This window comes from Lepidochelys olivacea, assembly GCF_965140295.1.
Source record: "Lepidochelys olivacea isolate rLepOli2 genome assembly, chromosome: 11".
Taxonomy (NCBI): domain Eukaryota; kingdom Metazoa; phylum Chordata; order Testudines; family Cheloniidae; genus Lepidochelys; species Lepidochelys olivacea.
The window spans coordinates 39994025-40012508 of NC_140421.1; the positions used below are offsets into that span (position 1 = coordinate 39994025).

The 18484-nt window shown below is 44.1% G+C and overlaps 1 protein-coding gene across 3 annotated transcripts in view; it reads left to right on the forward strand.

The window, feature by feature from the left end:
* The first annotated feature begins 5876 nt into the window (after window positions 1-5876).
* Window positions 5877-18484, forward strand: part of GAD1 (glutamate decarboxylase 1) — a 47062-nt gene continuing 34454 nt past the window's right edge. The window contains exons 1-3 of one of the 3 annotated variants that reach the window (XM_084642911.1): window positions 5877-6398; window positions 7778-7924; window positions 11307-11369. In XM_084642911.1, the coding sequence (XP_084499037.1) occupies window positions 7855-7924; window positions 11307-11369 (133 nt within the window). In that variant the 5' untranslated portion in view covers window positions 5877-6398; window positions 7778-7854. The remainder of the gene's footprint in view (window positions 6399-7777; window positions 7925-11306; window positions 11370-18484) is intronic. The other 2 variants (XM_084642913.1, XM_084642912.1) reach the window with 2 other exon arrangements.

Below are 18484 nucleotides of genomic sequence, written 5' to 3' on the forward strand. Positions count from 1 at the left end.
TTCTAGTATTGTGGTGGCCTAGGAAGATCACCTGGATCTTTACAGTTGCAACTCTAGTTCACTCCATCCCTTGGCACCTCCCCAGAGATCTGAGCAAATCAGGGGATCACTCTGATAACATGGTCCAATCTGAGCTGAGGGTGAGTGAGCTTGACATTTGGTCAGACTGGAAAGCCTTATCTCTTATTGGCAATTCTGTAATGACCTACATCACTGGACTATGACAGATTAATCCAATAATATTAAAAATCATGGGATCAGCAGGAGTTGACTCACAGATGTGGCCTAGCTTCCCTCCTTTGTGCGAGTACAGACGTGGTCTTCACATGATCAGTGTTGTTCACTCATCCTTCCGCTCGTTCATTTAATTCTCACTGGGCTTTTTACTGGTAAAGAATTGGGAAACTAACAATTTTGCTAAATTGGATTTGCTCATCTCTTAGCAAAAAAGTTGTCAGATTTTATTCATATAAATCCTAATTAAACTAAGGAAAAAATATTGTTTCCAGAATCTAAAGGCCTCATTCAGATAGGACAATGCAGGGGAAATGGGCCTATTTACAAAATGTATTTCTCCAGTCATTTCTATGTCGTAATTTTCACTCTGAAAATAAAATTGTTCAGTTATTTTTGAGTGGATTTATCTCTTCCTATGCTTCTTTTATTTCAGTCAAGGGCATTTCACCTTCCATTTTGGAAGTAAATTTGATTGGATTGCTACAGTACTGCAAATGGGAAGCTAATAGAAGGCTCAAGACTACCAGACTTGGTGATCTAGAGGCCTACAATTTCACTGATGCCTGTTCAAGTGTAACCTATGTAAAAATTGTCAAGCAGGAGATTGACCTTCTCCATAGGAGAAATACCACTTTTAGGTAGGAGAAAAATATCTAATCAAGGGCAAAGTTTTTGTTATAATAATCTTGCAAATGGATAAGTTGAGTCTGATTTAAGAAACCTCTGTAGGAAGCCTTCATATGCCCAATGTTATAATCCTGAAAATAGCTCAGGTCTCCCAGGTCTGGTTATACTCTGAAAAGTGACTCTTTACATGGCAAGAGGTTCCCTGTTTGCTGTATCTCAATTATTCCTTATCAAATGCACTTTTGTTACCACCCCCAAAAGAATATATATTCTAATTTCCAGCCCTCCAAATTCTACCTAGGATTTGAGATTCAACCTGGGTTCTTTACTTTTTTTGTATATTACCACCATTACTGAAGGTTCTGTGGGCCTCATTTATGCCCTTTAATTGCGTTGTGCAGGTATAGCTGAGTGGGAGGTAAACAATGCTATTGACAACACACAGGAACGAATGGAATCCAACTCTAGCTATATTAACACTGCGGGATTAATTGGGGAGGAGGGAGTAAAAAATTATGAATCACAAAAGTAAGCAGCTGCAACTCTCTAACTACTCCCAAGGAGCAGATCTGCTGAGTAAAGTACCATTTTTACAAAGTTACTTTTCAAAGTAGGACCACCTTTTGGTCCTTTCATTAAAGAAAACTACATACGTTTTTTTTCTTCTTGAGATTAGACGTGTTTAGAATAGACAGCAGCACAAACAAGCGTGAATAAAGAAGGGAATATCTTGCATTATAGGGAGACCACAGTGTATGTAAAATAATGTGATTTCTGATTAGACCTTTCTGCATGTCGTTCATTGCAGGGGTGCAGAATGTGCTAGCTGGCATCCTTTATTTAGCTATTTTTGAAATAAGTGATAGGCCTGATTTTAAGTGTGGAACACTTAGCATAGATCTGTGGCTGATCAATCATAAACATAAAGCAGACGGTCTCTCATGCAAGGATTTAAAAATAGCATCAACAGTGAAAGCAACCTTTTATTAAGTACAAGTAGATAACTATACACAACAAAATATTTTGCAACAGCTCAGCATAACTAGTTACAGTGGTTACAAGTGTGATGTAATGAAGAAGCATGAGTTTTGAGTAGAATATAATTTTTATTGTGACACTAGAGGCCCCAACTGGGACTGGGGTATGTGTGAGGATTGTACCTGCCCCAGGGAGTGTTGTCTAAACATATGAGGACTGAGACAACAAGTGTAGAAAAAACAAATGAAGACAGAGGACAGAGTATTGGAGAAACTACCATATTTGGTAATGCACTTCCTGAAACTCTAAACAGGCAGAGCTAGCTTCCAGTGTTTGGTATATTGTATCTTAATGACCCTTTCCATTTGTTTTTATTCAGATCTATGTTAATTTATATATGCACCTTAATTATTGAATAGCCATATAGGGATAGCCATACAGATATTTATTTTTGGTTCCGGTAGCCTCCCAGAATTCTCAAGGTTCATATTAACTGCTCCCTGCTCACGGAGAACTTATTTGGATGAGTTTAAATGGAACCAATACTAGGTGTTAAACAATACTTGTATAGGAGATTTCTAACCTGCACCATGATGATAAAGGCACCAAGAATGTAGCACTACAGCATATTATATCCTACTATCTTTGAATTTATACAGCAGGTTAACAGTTTTCATTTGACATATTTAACTCATTCAATAAAGGTATGTAAGTTTAAAGAATGGAGACACTCTGTCAGGTTTCTGACTTGCAAAGCACACAACAGAAAACAATTGTGTGCATGGTCTGTGTAAGGGGCACTCAAACAAGGCAGCGAAAGCACAATTTACACACATTTTTAAGGTAAAGTAACTATACAAATAGTTCAAGTTTGTATCACAGAGTGAGGCCTAATCTTGAGAGGTACTGAGTACCTGCAGCTCCCTCTGAAACCAGTGTCTCTCAGCTTGGACCCTGTCTAACCATAGGAAATAATCTTTACAACTGCTTAGGAACCTTTTATGTTTTAAAAGTCTAAATATTTACCATGTTTCTGAATTTTGAAAGCAAATGCAGGGACTTATGCTGGGAAAATGTTAAGGGCCTAATACTGTTCCCACCTTCTTCCCCGGGTGTCTTGCTTATACTCTCCAATGGGTGTAAAATGAAACTCTAGGGCCCTTAATGTAAGGATGGATTCTACACTCGGTGTAGAACACCCTCGCCTGCCCTTGAAGCCACAGGAGTTGATGGTTCGGCCCCCTTGAACTGTACATTAATTCAGATGACACGACACAGAGTGAAATAAACGCAGTAAGTGTAAGCTATACATTATTGCGTTCACTACAGGCCCATCTCCATTAAGGTTACTTTTGTTCAAAAGCTGAAATTGAGAAACAGCGCCATCTGCAGGAATTTTTCTTAAAACATTTTTCCCCTTGTAACAAAGGCTATCTTCACTACTGTTGTGTTTATCCCGGGGTTTTCCCCCTCTGCCCTACTGAGTCAAAATCAATAGACTGCTGCACCCTTGTAAACGCCTTTTTGAAATCACTTTGATTCAACTCGGATTTATTTTACGTTTGTTTTAAATTATAAAATTACGTTCCTGACTAATCTACACTGGGGACCACAAATTTGTATTTGCCCCCTAGATAACCGCTGCTCCCTAATTTGGTTTTGACAAAGCCTCTGCCCGGTGAGAAGGTTCGGACTACTGCTGTGACACAGAAGCTGCTGGCACATAAATACTCCCCTTGTTGATGAAGGGGGTTGCCTTCGATAAATGTAATATGGGCAGGGTGTTATGTTTTGCATGACACTGCAGGATTAAAAGGATCTAAGCAAATGCGGTGTGTTATTGAACCACCCTTTAGGAGAAGGATGTAAAATGATCTTTAAGGCATAAGAGCACCTTAAATTCAGACCGAAGTTCCGTATCTATCCGCCTTGACAAAGAACTGACTTCAAACACAAAACCTTTTATCTGCCAGAGCTCTGGTCAGGTAAATGTGCCCGGGTCTGGGGGATTCGGGTTCGAAGGGGGGGGGGGCTAAGGGAGAGAGAGAACCATGTTTTTGCTGGTTTTGCATTGACTTCAAGGCTCTGCGTGCTTTTCTAAGGCAACCTCCATGAGAGAGCGCTCAGCGTGTGCCACTGGTCCCCTTCCCTCTCCCATCACTCAGCTTTCCCCTTTCCTCCCACTCTTACTCCAGCAACAGCCTGAAATAATTATGGCCCTGACAGCTCCCTGCCTTCCGGCTTCGCTCCCAATAGTTAGTTGAATTATTTGAGTGGATCATAAAGCTGAAGCAAAAAACCTTGCGGGCAGTTTGCATGTACGTACAAAACCCTCTAAGGAAGAGGCGTGAGGTAGAATCGTCGCCTGCCCTTCAAAGTGCTAATTCACAGAAGGCACCGGCATCGAACTCCCTTATCGTTACATGATTGCTGTCCGAGGTGCTGAAACCAGCGCGGGGGTTTTGACAGCTAAATGAGCGTGTAGGGGTGAATGCAATTTTCTTACTCTATAGCCTATGCAGGAATGTTCTGCTGTCTACTGGGTTGCCATTATTCTCGCATTACCTTTTCGGTTGGAAACAGGGTGCTTGCTAAACGTCGACTAAAACATGCAAAGTTTGGTCCGTTTGCCTTGCAATTCTAAACAGCACTTTTCAGAACTCAGCCTGGCGGACGTTCGTGCCATTTAATGATTTGTTGTTTCAGACGCTGAAACAACTCTGTCTTCAGCTTGCCACTGACAGCACTTTGGGTTCTAATAGTTTGACTTCCCACTAACGAGTTCGAGTTTTTCTTGAGCCTCGACGTGTAGATATTCTCTTTTACCCGAAGACACAGCTTGAAAAGTTTCAAGATCTAGAAGAGTAAATGCACCCATTGCCATATTTTGTATTAATTTTCTAAAAGCAAATATATTTATTTACAATTATATAGACAATTAACTATAATTGCATTATTCTGTCTCATTCTCTGTAATGAGCAAACGTTCTGTCTCATTAGCTGAAACATCCTTTTAATAGTTTTCCCGAGAATAGCTGGAGCTATTAGATCCTTTCAAAGTATATTTAAAAGATGCTTTTTTTTATTCAGAGTATTTTAGTTGTGTGTCCATTTCCTAGACAGCGCGTCTTCACGGCGGAGCGATAGTTCTGGGCATTTAGTGCTGTCATTCGGTAGTTTGAATGGAGATTTTAAGGTGTTTTTTTCATTCTTCCAACTACCAAGTCCTTCAGAAAGGACACGTCTGAACCTGTTATGCTGCTAACATTTCTGACTGACGAACACTTCTTTGACCTCCATAAGACGTTTCTTTTTCAGTCATTGCACATTCCTGCAAATCATGTACCTGTCTTCTTTAGAGACATTCGTATTGATTCATATGTCTAGTTACTTCAACAATTTGAAACCTAATACTTCAGTCCTCATTGGAAATTGCTAGCAAAACATCTCCTTTAAAATGTAATGCTCTTCTGAGTTTTAGAGGCTAAAAACAAAAAGGTTTTCTGAGTGTATTTATTTTTAGCAAGAGGAGGTTGGTGGTAAGTCCTGGATCTAATTAAAACATTTAAACTAAGTCATAAAAAAACAGGTGTTCCTTGTAGCCATGGTAAAGACCAAAAGATTCATCCGTCTGGATCTTTGACGCCCTCTGGTGGAGACTCACAAAAATAATTACTCATAGCTTGGGGGGTCCTAAAGAAGAAAAAATGAATGGGGTATAATATTCTGATCACAGTGAAGAGTGGGGGGTATTTTTGCTAAGCCCCATTTAACAAAGACACTGCCTGAAATTATTCCTGAGATAACGTGTTTTATATGGTAGTACAGTGTGATATGAGTTAGAACAAAAGAGACTGAAAGGCAGCTAAAGTTGAGATCAAATAGCTTTCTTTTAAAGAGATGATTTTTTTTTAAAATCGACTGTTTGTTGGCAGTCACGATTGCTTCGTGTTTATATAATGAACGTTTTTGTTGTGTTGGAGATAACCCTCTCGGGCTCAGAAAGGACTCAATAGGTATTTTAAAAGATGCACATCGCCGAGCGGAAGTGTCTTTCCTACTAGCCCCCCTGCCCTTCTCTGAAAACAGAGCGTGTTGAGTACGTACTGTATTACTCATAGGTTCAGCCTTTCTGGGTGCATCTTCGTGATCTGGATTCATAAGCGAGCTATAAAACCCCGAGGCGACCAAAACACCTGCAAATAAGTCACATTAGCCTGGGAAGGCAACACTTGGGCGCGTGATTTCCGACCCAGCAAACTGACCTGGTCGATCTCCCCCCAGCCTGCCTGCTTGCCTTCCATATTGAAGAAGAGGAGGTGGTGGAAGCGGTGTGACTCATGCCTGCGTCGGAGCAGATCACCCGGCGATTCACGCTTTAAAAAAAGCAAATCCAAGTACTTGTGGAAAAAGGTCATCGCGAATTAAATTCCGAGGCGCGATTGGTATTCCGACGTCGTTTCTCGCGGAGTTTATAAGCGGCGACTCCCTCCCAAGGTTAGAATCCCCTGGCTTTTTGGACACTTGGAGTAAGGGTGGGTTCGCTCTCCTCCGCGGTAAGTCTCCTTTTAACTCTCCTCACTAGATTGTATTATTCAAGCCTTCAGGAGGCTCTTTCGGAACAGGGGGCTTTTCCCAAAACCATTTTTGTGTGGCTGCCCTGTCCAGGGAGAAATAATATGCATTTTGAGACAACCGGTGTGGTAGACTGTTGGGCTAACCTGTTACTTCACTTCCAGGCATTGTCCAGTGAGTCCCTCTGCTTTAGGATGTCTATTTACATCTTGGTTGGTTGTGGGTTTTTTTAAATAATTTACCCGTTTACCATTGAAATCACTGGCCCGTTGTATTTACACGCTGGTTTTAATCCGCGCAGTGAAAATGAATTTTTTTATTATTGGCTTCGGAGGAGGGGGCTTCTTAATTTACTGGACCTTGATTTTCTTTCTTGATTTTTCTGGATAAAATAAATCAGACCCAGCCATGGGTGGGGACCATCAGAAAAGCGAGGCATTGACCGGAGGTTCTCGATCAGCGAACCAAAACTGGTTATTGGAATGCAATGTCCGCCTGTAAAGAACTTAACAGCTGGCTGGGAACAAGGGTTAGTCCATAAGAGGTGGATCTTACTATGATCACCTTTTTCAGCTACGTACCCCCTGATAGCATATGCCAAAGTTTAAATGTGAATGGCATGGTTCAGTCGTGTGCACGTTGAACGTGCATCTATGCACACACATGAATACATGCATATAACACACATACGCGTACAAAGGCAAAAAAGAAAATGTGCCTTTGTTACCGGCGACAGATCTGAAGATTTATATATCAATCCTTCCTGAATACTTTCGTATTTAATCTGATTAATATTTCAGGGACTAGACGATAAAACACAGAATCGCAGCAAGAATTCTGTTGTGATTGTAGGTCATTTTGACTGATAATTTAAAAGCCTGTTTTATAAGTTGGTTTCAATTTGACATGAGCCATAATTGCCCTCTTCAGTGGCCATTGATATAATTGCGATAGACTTCATGGTCTGCTAAATCCATCATTCCGCACAGGATATAGCGCTCCAACATCCAGCAAAGAAACGATTTGGCTCTTCAGTCTATGGAAGAATTTTCTAATTGTCATGTTTCCATGTTAGCTACCTTAAACTAAATAAGTGTCCGCGGCACGCCTTCCCTGAGCTTTCCTTTTCATCGCTTTGTGTTTGAATATTTTTGCCTGGCTAAGAAACGTCGTGATAAGGACTCTTCTACTCGAGATGCAACCCTTTGTGCAGGCTTTCCCAGACACTGTCACTTCGCGAGGAGTTTAATTGCTTATTGTTGGCTGCAGAATCATACCCTGACTAGTTAATCTAGACAGGACTCGCGTTTCATCCTTTCAGGAGACCAGATCTCTAAAGCCGCCTTTTCTTTCCTTCCAGTAAATTCTTTACTGTCCATCCACCAGAGAAATATTGGAGGAAAATACTGGACCAAACGACTTTGACTTTCTGAAGTGATGGCATCCTCTGCTCCATCCTCCTCCAACGCCAATCAGGACTCCAACCCCACTAATTTACGACCCACAAGTAGGTTTTAGTCTTTCTCCTCGTTTTAAACCTGTTGGATGCTTTATCATTTTAGCATGGCATTTCGGTGAGACCAAATTCGCCACAAAACGACAAAGCTGGAAATCCTTGTTCCATGCCCTTAAATTAGGTGTGGAAATTGCTCTGTAGAAAGATCCCATCTTTCTGGTGGTTTAAAATCAGAGGCTGCTCCTTAGATTTTTCACTAATTTTCTAAGGATGCCGAAAAGCCTCAACTCCAGTAGCGTTTGGTTTTACAGGCACATTTTGGGAGATTTAGAAAATAAACTAACTCCCCAGATGGCTAGAAAGTCAAGATTTTTTTTTAAGGGGTGGAGGGAACTGACTTGGTTAGAGGGTGAAACAAGACCCTGCGTGTGAAGTGTGTTCCAGACTTGCATTTTATACTGCTAATGCTATGGCTTCCTTTTTGCTTACATTGAGGCCTATAATCAACTGAAATTTCGATGCTAATTGTAGCTTTTCAGAGCTCTGTATCCCTAATTGCTCCGAATTTGCCTTGAATTATTGAGGTGTGAGTGGGAAGCAGATCTGGTGCAGGTGGAGGGAGAATCGTTTTTTCGCTCTGCCTAGACAATTCAGACAATCAACTACCAAAAGAAGGGGGGGGGGCTCGATGACATAATCACCGGAGACAAAGAGGGGGGAATAGTAAGAAATAAAAGCTTGACAGGCACAGTAACGCGGGGAATAGCTTTTACCCTGAAAGGGCTGCCTGGGCTATGAGGCATGAACATTAGTGTCATTATTGTGATTATTCTGCAACTGGAAAGAATGGGCGGGGGACACCCACCATGCAAAAACCCCACTGGAAAACAGTTCGTTTGTGTGAGGTTTGAGTTGTTGGGCGGGAGGGCGTTGTCTTTTGCTGAGATGTCAGGACTAAAATCGGATTAATCAGAAATTCAGTTTTAGGAAGAAATAACTATGTCTGCCAGCAATACAAAATCCCATTTTCTCTCTGTATCTACGATGGATTAGCAAAAAATGGTTAGGGGACAATCTGATAGGGTTTAAACTTTTTAAAAAAATCACCCAGAGGGGCACTTAACGAAATTCTCTATCTAACCAAATCCGTGGGCTAGAAATAGCCCAGGAGTGCAGAGCTCCCTCATCCACACGAGCTGTTTCCCGCCCTGCTGTTTTCTTGGCCGCCTGGGCGTTGACTGGGGAGGGCTGCCATGTTCCCGGACTAAGTGCTTCTGCCCCTGGCTCCCTTTGGCCATGGTCTTGCTGTCAGGCTCCATCTTATTCTAGCCCTTAAATGCCTTCGGCTGCTTGAAGTGTCCGAGCTCTTTTTCCAGGCTGTCACTCTCTCCTCTCCTGCCCCCCTGGGTCCGCCTCTGACCCCTCCAGCCCCGCACCTCTTCCCTCCTGGCCAAGCCAGTCTCCACCCCTTCGGCTGAGGTCCCCTCGCCCGCCACCTCCTGCCTTGCGGTCCTGAGCCTCGGCTCTGGTCCTGCCCAGTCTGTTCCCCGCCGCTGCCTCTGCCCAGCCCCTCCTCTCCCGCTCGCTCCTGCCCGCTCCGCAGCCCCGGCTATTCTCGGCCTCTCTCCCCGGGCCCCTCCAGCCGCCCCGGGTTCCCCAAGCCCCCTTGCCCTTCTGAAGCTCCCGCTCCCGCCCTTTCCCTGGGGTGACCTCCCCTGTCTATTCTCCAGCCAGCCCTGGGCCAGGGCTCTGGCTCCTCCTCTCCAGCCCGTCGCGCCCTGCCGCCCCCTACAGGCAGGGAGCCGCGCGGGCCCGGGCGGCGGGAGACCAGAGGCGGCAAAGCCGGTCCCGCCTGTGGCCGGACGCTGAGCGGCAGCTGGGCGGGCTCACGCTCCGGACCTCTCTCCAGGGCGCTGGGCTCGCCGTGCCCAAGGGGGTGGCCCCGCCTGCCCCAGCCGGCCGGGCCCTACCTCCGGCGGTGGCCTGGCTCCATCACCAGAGGCCCGGCGCTTGCCTTGTCCGCCAGCGGCTTGTGAGCGGCGGGACAGAGCGGGCCCAATGCCCCGGGCTCCCCCGGCTTCCGCGGCGAGTAGCGGGGGATCCCAGGGGCCCAGCTCCGAGCCCGGCCCCACAGCCTGGGCGGGGCGCGTGAGCCAGGGCAGGCGGCGGGGTGCGGTCCCTCACTGCACAGGACTCGCCCTGGCTGTGGGGCACGTGTTATACCTCGACTGCTCAGTCCGGTTACGGACCGGCGCCAAGTAACCCGGAGCCCATCGGGGCCCACGCCCTGCCGCGGCTTCGCCGCCCAGCCGGCGCTCTGCGCGGGGAGGTTTGTTAGGGGAAAGACTGGGCCCGTTCTTTCCCTCCTCCGTTCTTCTCTATCCCCCTCTCGCCCTTCTTTCACTCGTTGCCTGGTTTTGTTTTTCCTCCGTTCCCCTCCCGGCGTTGTTTTCCGAGGGGCTAGCTTGCCTGATCTTTTCACCCCAAGCCCCTTACTTGCTTCACGTTAGCTCAGGTGACCACAGGAGCGTGCCCTGCGAGGAAATAGATCGAGGCAACTGGAGAGGGGCTGCTTATGGTACCGTGGAAATATACCCGCTACTTACGCGGTGTAGCTGCCTGGCACTGTAGGGGGACAGTAACCTCCTGGTAGCTGAATGTCGGCAATTCAAACCGCACACACACACGCGGCAAACGCCAGGCAAAGAGAATTGTGATTATGTCAACGATTGCTTCTTCTGTCCTCCTCCCTCTCCGCCCACACCCACACGCCCATCCCCAGTTCAGCGGTGAACCCTGCCGGCAGTGCACTGTCTGAAAGCACAGCCCGGGGGTGGGGTTGAATGAAGGGACGGCTGGAAAGTGGGGAGCAGAAGTAGGGAGAAGACGTGAGACGCACTAATGTGCTGCCCACTGTCAGTCCGGCTGAAGCTTATTCATGCAAGTCCGATCATGTAGTCAAATACTATTTTTCACCCAATTAATTCCTGAACTCTTCCAGGACCCCATTTCATGCCAGTTTATTTTAAGCTGCCATTTTGTTGGAGGCCTGCCAATAAATTATTAGCTATTAAGGTCCCAGATGCCTTTTCTTTCTTTCTTGATGGGCTGGTGTGACATCTCGATGGTGCTGCTGATTTGAAGACAGAGTCGTCTCTGCCCCGGGTGACTCCAGACGCTGGTCCAACACAGACTAGGCGCTTGGAGCCCTTTTAAAATGGTGATCTCTGAAATTATCTGTATACCTCCTCATAGGGCAGTGAGGATGAGGGTGGAAAGGGAGGAGGAGATAGGCAAGAGGCGGAGTGTATATTGTATTGGTTTGGGGGTATTTTATTACAATTTAACAGCAGATGCCCCCCACATGGAAGTGTCTGGATCTTCGCCCCTAGTGCCTGGCTTCTGTATTATGTGAATCTGTCTTTTGTTTTAGCTTACGACACCTGGTGTGATGTGGCTCATGGATGTACCAGAAAAATTGGTCTCAAAATATGTGGTAAGTGCAAAGAGGCTGTCCATAGTTCGCAATGTGCATTTGTGACCCTTCTTCTGTCTTTGAGCCCCTCCATGCCTGGGAGTTTCTTGTTGCCAAACAGAGCGCTCTCTCCTGGTATGAAGCAAGGCTGAGAGAGGGAAGCTTTAGTAAGCCATCTCTTTGTATTAAGATAACTCAGAAAAGGGAACAAAATGAGAAGAGATGTGCCTCCTCCCAGTGAGCCCCAATTAAGCCCCTAACCTCCTTTTAGTAATTTGTGGGAGGCTGCGTGAGCGCCGCTCTTTGCGGACTCTTCCGCCCTCTGCTGTCAGAAAAGAGCAAGGGCAGCGCAGGGCTTGGAGGCGCAGCACCGCCCTAACTCGGTCTAGACACAATGAAATCCCTGGTTCATTTCACCCGACCCCCTTGTGCTCGAACCTGCTCCAGTTGAAGTCAATCGGAGCGCTCCCATCGACGTCCCCGGGAGCAGGTCTGTGGCTCAGAGCGCCGCTTTACGCAGCTTTTCATCCCGGAGGTTTTCTGAGCCACATTTAAAAGCATTTTTTCAAGCACTGAGCTTGGGAGAAAGTGACCGAGTCTGTGTGGGGCTGTGGCGGGTGGTAACCCATTCCAGCACTATTTGACCTGCTAAAAACGAAGCGTTGTCTCTATGCTGCTTCTTTATGAGAAGAGCTTTGAGGAGCATTGTAGCTCACCATGGTCTCCTGTCTGATGACACAGCTCCTCTGAGCTGGGGAGAGGGCTAAGGGGAGGCGAAAGTGGCAGGGGCTGGCGCAGAACTGGTGGAAGCTTAATGAGACTGAGGGAGCGGCCAGAAGGGCGGCTGTGAGAAACGAGCAAGGTCTTTGCCACATCTCACTGTCTGAAAATTTTCAACCTTATCAGGCCGGAAAATAGAATCTCCTGGGGTGGAGGTGGGGGGAGAGATTAACGAGAGCCTTATTAAACAGCAATTCGTCAGAGCGCTGTGTTTGGGAGATAGTGCTGGCAGCCAGTCAGCGTGCAGGCCGATTAAATGAAGGAAAGGAAACAAATATACAATCAGATTGCAACGTTACAGCAAGAGATTCATTTACAGATAACAAGCTGTCTTCGCCTCTCCAGATTTCTTCACCGCGCCTTCCCTTTTGAAGACAAAGAGTCTGATCTTTATTATCTGATGCCAAACGATCATTCCTTTTACGCAGCATTTCCCCCGTTATGAATAGGAATTATTTTCTCCCCATTCTCAATTACCTTTTAGTAAGAGGACCATTTTAGTGTGTGTGAAATGGGCGGTGAGAGCGTTTTATCAATGCAAAGAACTATTTAAACTCCCTTTTCCCTAATCAAAGCTCATTCGCTAGATGCTTTGTTACATGGAAGTTTGGATTCAGGAAATTGTAGGTTGCAATTTTTTTAGCCCTCGGTCTATTAAGAAGTTGCATTGGAACCCAATGGTGCTATTAACGGGTAGCAGCTTAGTTCTATAAATAGCCCCTGATCTGGGTTTAATGGACCGTTCCCCTACGGGTCCCTTCAGTGTCTGGAGCTATGGGCTTTTTCATCATCGTTTTAATTTAGTACGGCAAGCAGAACTGATAAAGTAACGCACCGCTGGGTTTGTTCTGTGTTGCTAGACTACCAGGGTTATGAAGGGACATCACAGCACCACACAGTGCAGGTGTTAAATAAAATAAACTGAAAATGAACAATCCCACCATGTTGGATCTGAAGAAGGAAAAGGACTGTTGGGGGGAATTCAAACAAATAACCATCTGGTTTCCAAGCAAGCAAACAAACAAGGATTGAAAGGACACTGTATTGCATGAAGGCTTACTTTTATTTTCAGTACTATTTATTTTATTACTCTTTTCTGCTTTATAGTAAAATGATACACTCGGTAATAGTGATAATACACGGTAATTCATCTAATACAGTGATTTATTTTACTCAGCACTTGTATAAGTACACACACACAATTAATCACACTGCTATATAGCTCAAGCATAGGAATAAAAAGTTACCCTTGGAAACTAAATAGCGTAAAAGCTGAATGCTGCCAAATACCATTTTTTAATTACGGCTATTTAGAAATATGACATTTGAATATTTACAGTCGATTCCTCTTAATTCTACACAATATTGTTTCAGAGCTTACATATCATGGAATTACAGAGTTTTACAGTAAACCGGACATTAGTCGCTCCTGTCTGTCAGGGAGAACTGCTGTTTCTTGAAAACCATTAATTTTGAACGCAAACTTTAAATGAGATTCAAAACATGGTTCAAAGCAAAAGCAAACACGTGCGCAATGGATAACAATGTTTTTGTATATCGTGTATTTTAAATTTTTACCAACTACTTGTCCAAAATGTGTGCGGCATATCTTCCCTTAAATATGCCTGTCTGCCCTCTTATCTAATTAAAAGCCACAGTCGGAAGGGGGAAATACCTTTTTATAAGCAAACGTATTTTAAATGGCTTGATTGATTTTCACTGAAAGCCAAGTTTGCTGGCCGTGGTCAAGGTTTTCACTATGGGTGTAGTTTGTTTATAATCTTTCATTATGACCCACTCAAAAAAGTGTCCGCTCCAGACTGCTATCATTGCTGACGGGACCCCATTCGACAAACACTTGATTTTACTCCCATTGAGATCAGTGGGACTACGCGTCCGCGTAGGGCGATGGGGCCCAGTCTGCTTTCACGGCTGATGATGATACTCTACAGAACAGCAAGTAACACGGCACGGGGGGAATTTCGAAGGCGCCTAAGTGAGTTAGAGCATAAGTCTTACTGAAAGTCCGTGAGACTTTTGCTCATGACTCATCCAGGCGCTTTAGCAATTAACACCCCAGGGAGATATAGGTTTATGATGCATCTAGTACAAAAGATTTATGTGTGTATGGAGGGACTGTGATGTTGTGGTTAAAGCACTGAACTGGGAATTGGGAAATCTGGATTATATCCCTCCTTCTGAAGTCTATTTGATCTGCAGTGTAAGTTGTATAAAAGACGGTTTTACGCACACTATCCATTCCCCCTTTAGAGTGCAAATGCTATTGTTTCTTATCCATTTTATTTGTTATTAAGCCTGAGATTCAGGACTCTAGTTCTGACCCTTCTGGTACATTCCTGAGAAAAGTAGCTTTTAAAAATGCTGCCCATGCAAAGCTATGAAAATAACTTGCAGTTTAATGTCTGAGTGTAGCAGGTGCTAATAAGGGCTTTCGTCTTCTCAGACGACAAATTGCATGGACAGTTATTTATTGTCCGCTGCTTCCACTGTCTCTCCAACATAATTCTTAATTTAAATTCATAAGTGGGATACAGATATTTTAACGTTTTGATCTATTCATGTGTTTACCCTCAGGCACAGAAACAGCCTCCAAGTAAAGCCCTAGCATGGCTACTCTTTTCTGCTTTCCAATGAGCTAGTTAGGCGTTTATAAATCACCAGTTCCTAGAAGATGCCCAGGGGAAAAAAGTAGGCGGGAAGAGAAATTGTTGCGCTGTTGTCGGCCAAACAGAAAGCAGTAGACCATTCTGTTATTGGTGCAGCTTTTAACCACTTTGGTTTCCCTTATGTTATAAATTCACCAAGTTCCATTAAAATAATATTGTGGTCGAGGAGAGCTCCACAACGTACACAGGTATACCTGTAGGCAAATAAAGTTAAAGCAGCAACAGCCCCTAAATTCAGTCCTGTGGTATGTAGGCCCTCAAACCAGCCTTTTCTCTTGTAGGTTCTCAATAAGGCCAGGTGGTCCTATCCCATGTGAGTCTATACATAGGTGGAAATGCGCCAACTCACAGTCCTGAGCCTGAGTCACGCAAAATGTCCATTGATTTCTCTGGACGCTTTGGATGAGCAAAAAATACAAGAGGAGGCCCCCAAGTTGGCTACTAAGTAGTTATATAAACCCATCTCGGAGCATGAGTCTCACGTCTGGGGGTACAACCGTGTTCTCAGTGACTTGTAACGTTAACCAGCGCTGCTAGATTCTCTCTGCTAAATGGGAATCAAGACTGATAAAAGTCCTTACATTAGGGGTGTGCGCTCAAGTGAAGCTGTCACTTACTATTAATAGCGGCAGAGAGTCCTGTGGCACCTTATAGACTAACAGAGGTATTGGAGCATGAGCCTTCGTGGGTGAATACCCACTTCGGCGGACCCAGAAAAGCTCATGCTCCAATATGTCTGTTAGTCTATAAGGTGCCACAGGACTCTTTGCCGCTTTTACAGATCCAGACTAACCCGGCTACCCCTCTGAAGCTTACTATTAATAGTTCAATTGCTTTGTTCTGGAATTAACCTCATTTGCCTTTATTCGCTTTAGATTAGTTAGATAACAACATAGACCGGGGTTTTGGGGGAACTTTCTTATTTATGTCAAAGGAAATATTGCTGTCTTTTAATTTGGACAAGGACTCTGGTTCCGTCTCCTCGTAAGGGGATCAATCTGAGCAGTGAAACACTGCGACCGCCAAGGAGAGGCAACCAAGCAGTTGCCAGCTATACCAATCCCTTTAGCATCTAGACAACTTCTCCAACCATCTTAAATACAATCTTCTGCCTCTCGGGAGGTAGTTGTCATCTTGTCTGTAATTCAAGATCTGCCCCTCAGCTTAGTATTGGAAATATTTTAAATATATGTTTATTTTCACTCTATAATATGAACGCCATAAGGGGTATGCAACAATGAGGAATCGCTGTATTATTATTTTTCAGAGCAGTTGTCCTTTTTACAGAACTTCTTGCACTGAATATCTCAAGAAAATGTCTTCTTGTTTATATGGAAAATAATATGCTTCCTGAGGCAGACCATACACCCGGTATAGCACATGCCTACTTTGTTATGCTACAGCCTGTTTCTCTTTATTCGAGGATCATTTACTCATAAGGTTACAGCAGTTAGGTGGGTTGTTCGTTTGTCTTTTGTTTGTTGGTAAGAAATCATTTATTTTTAATACCTGAACAGCTCCCCTTACCATGCACTAGATCCTAGACGCCCTTTAATTTTTCTGAAGTTTCCGGATTGGAGGCTCATGCTCTTAAATGCATGAGGTAGAGGTGAGAGGATGAGAACTACAAGCTAGAGCAGGTGGAGGTGATCATCAAGTGGTGGTCCAGAGTACAATGACTATCTGGGGCCATCCTTGTAAACCATGGGATAGTAATCCTCAATTATGGGGGTAATCCTGTTGATTTCATTTGGCTGTTTAGGTGATTAAGTGACTCGTGCAGTGAGGGTTTGTTGTCCTGCATCCACCTTTTAGTGTTGGTCTTATGCGACAAATTTCTTCTCTACGTTTGAAACTGAAACGAAGAACTTCCAAGACCATCAATTTTCAGCTAGTGGCTCAGTTTAACTGTTCCACAGGTATTACTCTGTAGCCAATTAGTTCATCTAGTTATCATCGTGTTATCTAGTTTTATGGTAAACTCTGACCCGTATGCTATTTCATATACATAACAAAGCAGCAGAGGTGATTTTTCACTCTGTTGAGATTAAAACTGTAGCAACAGGAGCTAAATCCATTGTGGTTTAATACAGAATCATTCAATTCAATTTAAATAAAAAAGGCTATCACTCCCTCTTCTTTGCATTTTGCGCTCCAAGTCTACTGAGCCAATCTGTAAAAGGAACTCCAGAGCCTGCGGATTTACTGCGCAGTAATTGAGAGCAGAATCTCCCCCCCCCCCCCATATTCAAGATGTATCTGCAATTTTCAGTTTGCAAAAGTCTAAAATCATGAAGGCTATTTCAATCGTCAGCCCCCCGTAGCATTTACCTATGAGAGAATAAACCTCTAGCTAGTTAGTATACTGGTTGCTGAGAGCCCAGAGTCTAGAAAGCCAGCCAAGGGAAATGGACAGAACGGAACAAGGAAAACAGTTACAGTGTTCCAGAGTAGCAGCCGTGTTAGTCTGTATCCGCAAAAAGAAAATGAGTACTTGTGGCACCTTAGAGACGAACAAATTTATTAGTCTCTAAGGTGCCACAAGTACTCCTTTTCTAGTTACAGTGTTGGCTTTTCCTACACGCAGTCGATCTCCTTAACTGGTAACACGAAGTGTGATTGGTTTTGATGGATTCAAATTTGATGGTAAAGGGTTTTTTTCAAGTGCTAAGGCTCCAGAGGCTGGTGGGTCAGTGGGAACCTTTGGATGACAGATGATTGCAGTTCTAGTTAAATGTTTACTTTATCAGTATCCCTTTCATAATGTCGAATTACCACAGAATGTGCCATTCTCAAACTAAAACAAAACTATGGCACCGTTTGATGTTAAGTGGCTACAGAGGCTGAAGAGTTGATCATGTCTAAAGACGTTTCTCTAAGGTCTCCAATAAAAACAATGTTGCCAGATGGGAAATAAAAATCCATTTACTTCGTTAACACAAGGAGACAGGTTTAGCTGGTTTACTTTGTTTAGCTAGTGTGGATTGAATGGCAAATATAATTATTGTTTCATTTCTACTTTGTGCACGGAGAATATTGTTGTTTTCTATTAGGATATTGTATGGAGCCCATCGCCGAAGTACTTCAGCGCCTAAAAATATTGTCATAATGATTATTTCTATATAATCTTGTGTGTTAGAACTGTATCTCTGATAATAGCAGATTTTCTGAGGCCAGGAGGAAATGGTTAAAAACACAGAAATATTTTTTTACCTGAAAATCAGCACCTCCTCACTTTTTACTGATATTAATTTATCATCACTAATAGGGAGAGAACTCTCGCTGAGCTTAGTGCCTGTATCTTTAGAACTGGACAATCTCCCAGGTTAGCCAGTTACTAACATGCTTCCTTAGCGTGATGGCAACACTAGGAGGAAAACTGAAAGTGGCCCTGATTTTAATCACACATCACTGCCCCTTCCTGTCTGCTAGGCCCATAAACTTCGCCTGCAGGCTGCAATGGCATTGACTTATCCTGAACCCTCTTCCCGTGGCTGATTACTGAAGTGGAATCTGTCTGATCGACTTAATAAGAATTTACCACTGCACTAAATGACGAAAATTCGTTTTTTTGCATGGCTGGGTTTCTGTAGTCGATGTCATTTGGAGCTCACCCTCCTCGAGGCAAATAATCCCTATAAATACTCTTCTTCCTGACCTCATTAGGTA